Source organism: Ailuropoda melanoleuca, chromosome 17 (genome assembly GCF_002007445.2).
Source record: "Ailuropoda melanoleuca isolate Jingjing chromosome 17, ASM200744v2, whole genome shotgun sequence".
In the NCBI taxonomy this organism is placed as follows: Eukaryota; Metazoa; Chordata; class Mammalia; order Carnivora; family Ursidae; genus Ailuropoda; species Ailuropoda melanoleuca.
In genome coordinates this window covers 4,078,705-4,081,705 of record NC_048234.1, presented here as the reverse complement: position 1 = coordinate 4,081,705, position 3,001 = coordinate 4,078,705, and the positions used below count along the sequence as shown (strand labels likewise).

At 49.0% G+C, this 3,001-nt stretch overlaps 1 protein-coding gene across 1 annotated transcript in view; it reads right to left on the bottom strand.

The window, feature by feature from the left end:
- GLP2R (glucagon like peptide 2 receptor) overlaps window positions 1-3,001 on the bottom strand; it is a 58,628-nt gene that overhangs the window by 49,371 nt on the left and 6,256 nt on the right. The window contains exon 3 of the mRNA XM_019793222.2: window positions 617-704. Within this exon, the coding sequence (XP_019648781.2) occupies window positions 617-704 (88 nt within the window). The remainder of the gene's footprint in view (window positions 1-616; window positions 705-3,001) is intronic.

Below are 3,001 nucleotides of genomic sequence, written 5' to 3'. Positions count from 1 at the left end.
CCACAAACCCACCCAAATGAGTCCCAGGTTAATTTAGGACAATTGCTGTTCTCATGCGATTTGGTGGTACGTGTGCTGGGACACATGACTTTGAATGAATCGTCACATCTGTGTATATCCTGTCTCACGTGCTCTTTTATAATGAGAGGTGGGGGGTCTCTTCTCCCTTCCCTTGAAGCTGGGTAGGCCTTGGTAACCACTGGATCCAACCGAACGTGGGAGAAATAGCTTCCGAGGCTGGGTCATAAAAGGCAACACGGCTTCTGGTCATGCTTGCTCTAGAAGCTTCACCACCATGGAATGAGGAGCCCAGGCTGCATGGACAGGCCATGTGAAAGTGTTCTTGCCAATGGACTCTCAGCTGGGAGCCACTACCAGCCATCAGTTGTAAGTGCGAACAAGCATTCAGATGATCCCAGCCCCCAGCCACTGAGCCTTTCAGCTCAAGTCCAGGCATTTACAGCAAAAACAAGTCATCCCTGCTGTGCCTGATCTGAATTCTCACCCACGGAAACTATGAGATTATAGACGATGACGATGATGATGATGGTGACTGCTTTAAGCCCGAGCGGAGCTATTTGTTACACAGCCATACAGAACTCATACACCTGCTTACCAGAAGGTTCCTTGAGCAAGTCTCTCAGACATTTCTCCTTGTATTGAGCCCACTTGCGAGTTGTTTCCTCAAGGAGGGATCCTGCAACCTGGGCAGAAAAAAAACCATGGTGACTCCCAGCTCACGACAGAGGTGGCCTTGTGATCATTTCGCCACAAATCTCAAAACTTCCCACTGAAGTGGCCATAATGGCCCATGCCAAGAAACAGGACTTCTTTGGTATCTTAAGTTCTATCTTAAATGTGCATACAAATTTGACCTTCACTCCACAATCTAATCATATTGGTTTTAACATAGATACGAAAGACTTTTTTCCTCCCAAAGTCTTCAAGGGAGGCTGACATTTTAAGAGGAGGCTCTAGGCTTATCCTGAATGTTACACCCTACCAGACGAATAGTTGCATGTCCCTAAGCTTACGTGGACCTCAAGAAGAGAACCATCACACTAAGAAGGGCCCAATAAGGCATCAGGGGAAGGCTGGAAGAATTGCAGGGACCTACACCATCCTACCTGGCTGCCTGTGGGTCGAGAGTCAAAGACTGAGTGGAAAGATACTCCGCTACTCTACGGAGGCCTTGGGATTTTTTCCTTTCTGACATTAACTATCCTTTCCCATAGAACCTTAAAAACACAGCACACACGTTTGGGCTTCCCAGAGTTGTCTAACAACATCTAATTGCACATCTGTACCACTTTTTTTTTTTTAACACAACAGGGGGTTTCAAGGGGTTTTCTTGTCCTCAATTTACTCGTCTTTATTGAACACCTATTGTGTGCCAGGCTTTGCATTAGGGAGGAACTGAAGGGGGTGCGGTGATGGACAAAACACAGCTTCTGCCCTAAAGGACTTAGAATGTGTTAAAGAGAAGACAACTGTAAAATTGGCTGGCAATCAAAGCCAAGTGATGTTCATACCCTATCGTTCTCAGGTTCCAAAAAGGCTCACCCCTAGTGGCCCCGTATTGGCACCATCAGTCACAAACCAGAAACCAGGAGTTGTCCTTGACTTCTCCTTCCTCTTCCCTCCATGTCATCCGACCAGACACCAGATTCTGTCCTACGCCTCTCTCCTGTCTAACCCCGTCTCCCATTTCCTCCACCTCTGACCTGGTCCACACTGTTCCAGAGAGATAGGTTCACAGGGCTGCCCTGCCTAAAGTCTTCCCCTCATGGCCTGTCCACTTGACATCACATCTCGGCCACCCCCGGGGCCAAGTCTCTTGACCCCAGTTATGTTCCTCTTTGAATCCGCATCTTTGCATTTCCCACAGGCCCTCCCTTCCACGCTCATCTTCATCAGGCCCACTCCCTGCTCACCACCCCCAAGGCTCAACTCAACCGTAACGACCCCCGCCATACTTGACCACCTCTGTCACTGAAGTCTTGAGCTAAGAACCCTTCTCCGCAGTGCCCTGCGACCCCACACATGACTAAGTCCTGTGTCCCATCATGTGGTACTATCACTGTGGTTCATTTGTCCATCCCCTTCACTACACCATATGTTCCTTGAGGGCCAAGATATGTCTTTCATCTCTGAATACAAGCCCCTAGCCCAGGCCAGGAGTCCCTGTCCTCATTTTCCAGCTAAAGAAACAGAGGCAAAGGTGTGGGGTGGAGTTGGAGGGGGGATGAACACGGGAGGGGCGAGATATGTGATCTGGGATAAGATCATCCAGTTCAGTTGGCTTTGAGGCTTTGTGTCCTCTCACATGGGGTAACAAACTCAAATGCTTCTTGGGCCAGGTAGACAGCCTGAAAGAATGAGGTAAGACAGGTGTAGCAACAGGGAGTGGAGAAGCCCAGTGTAAACTGGGGAGATGCTCCATCAAAAGGCACTCAAACACACACACACACACACTACACTCACCCACAACTCCCACCAAAAAACCCCCAACCCCTTATGAGCCCAGTGGGTGGCACGCTTCCACCTTCTGAGTCATTAGTCCAGTCTACCCTCTCCCACCTCGGCCCAGGATGGCCCAGGCCCCGATGGGGTCTGGGAATAGCACCTTTGCATCCTTTCCAGAGAATCCCACGGCCAACTTTTTGAAGAGGAGCTGGTATAGTCATGGTTAGACCAGAGGCTGCCGAACATTTTCAATTCATGGCTCCCTTGGTGACTCTGTCATTTGTCCCCAGGACCCCTAAGCCAAAAGAAATCCCTAAGGTCCCATTTTTTCGAGTAGGTAGGGTCAAACAACTTAAGTATTTGCCTCCTAACAAGTGCCTACTGGAGGTTGCACAACTTCCCAAACTTGGGCCACAGATTCGGCACCGTCATTTCCCACATTGATGTTTGGGGGGTACTTGTTTTTTTCTCACAGCGACTGCAAAAAAAAAAAAAACCAAAAAAAACAAAAAAACTACCAAAACCCCAGCTTTGC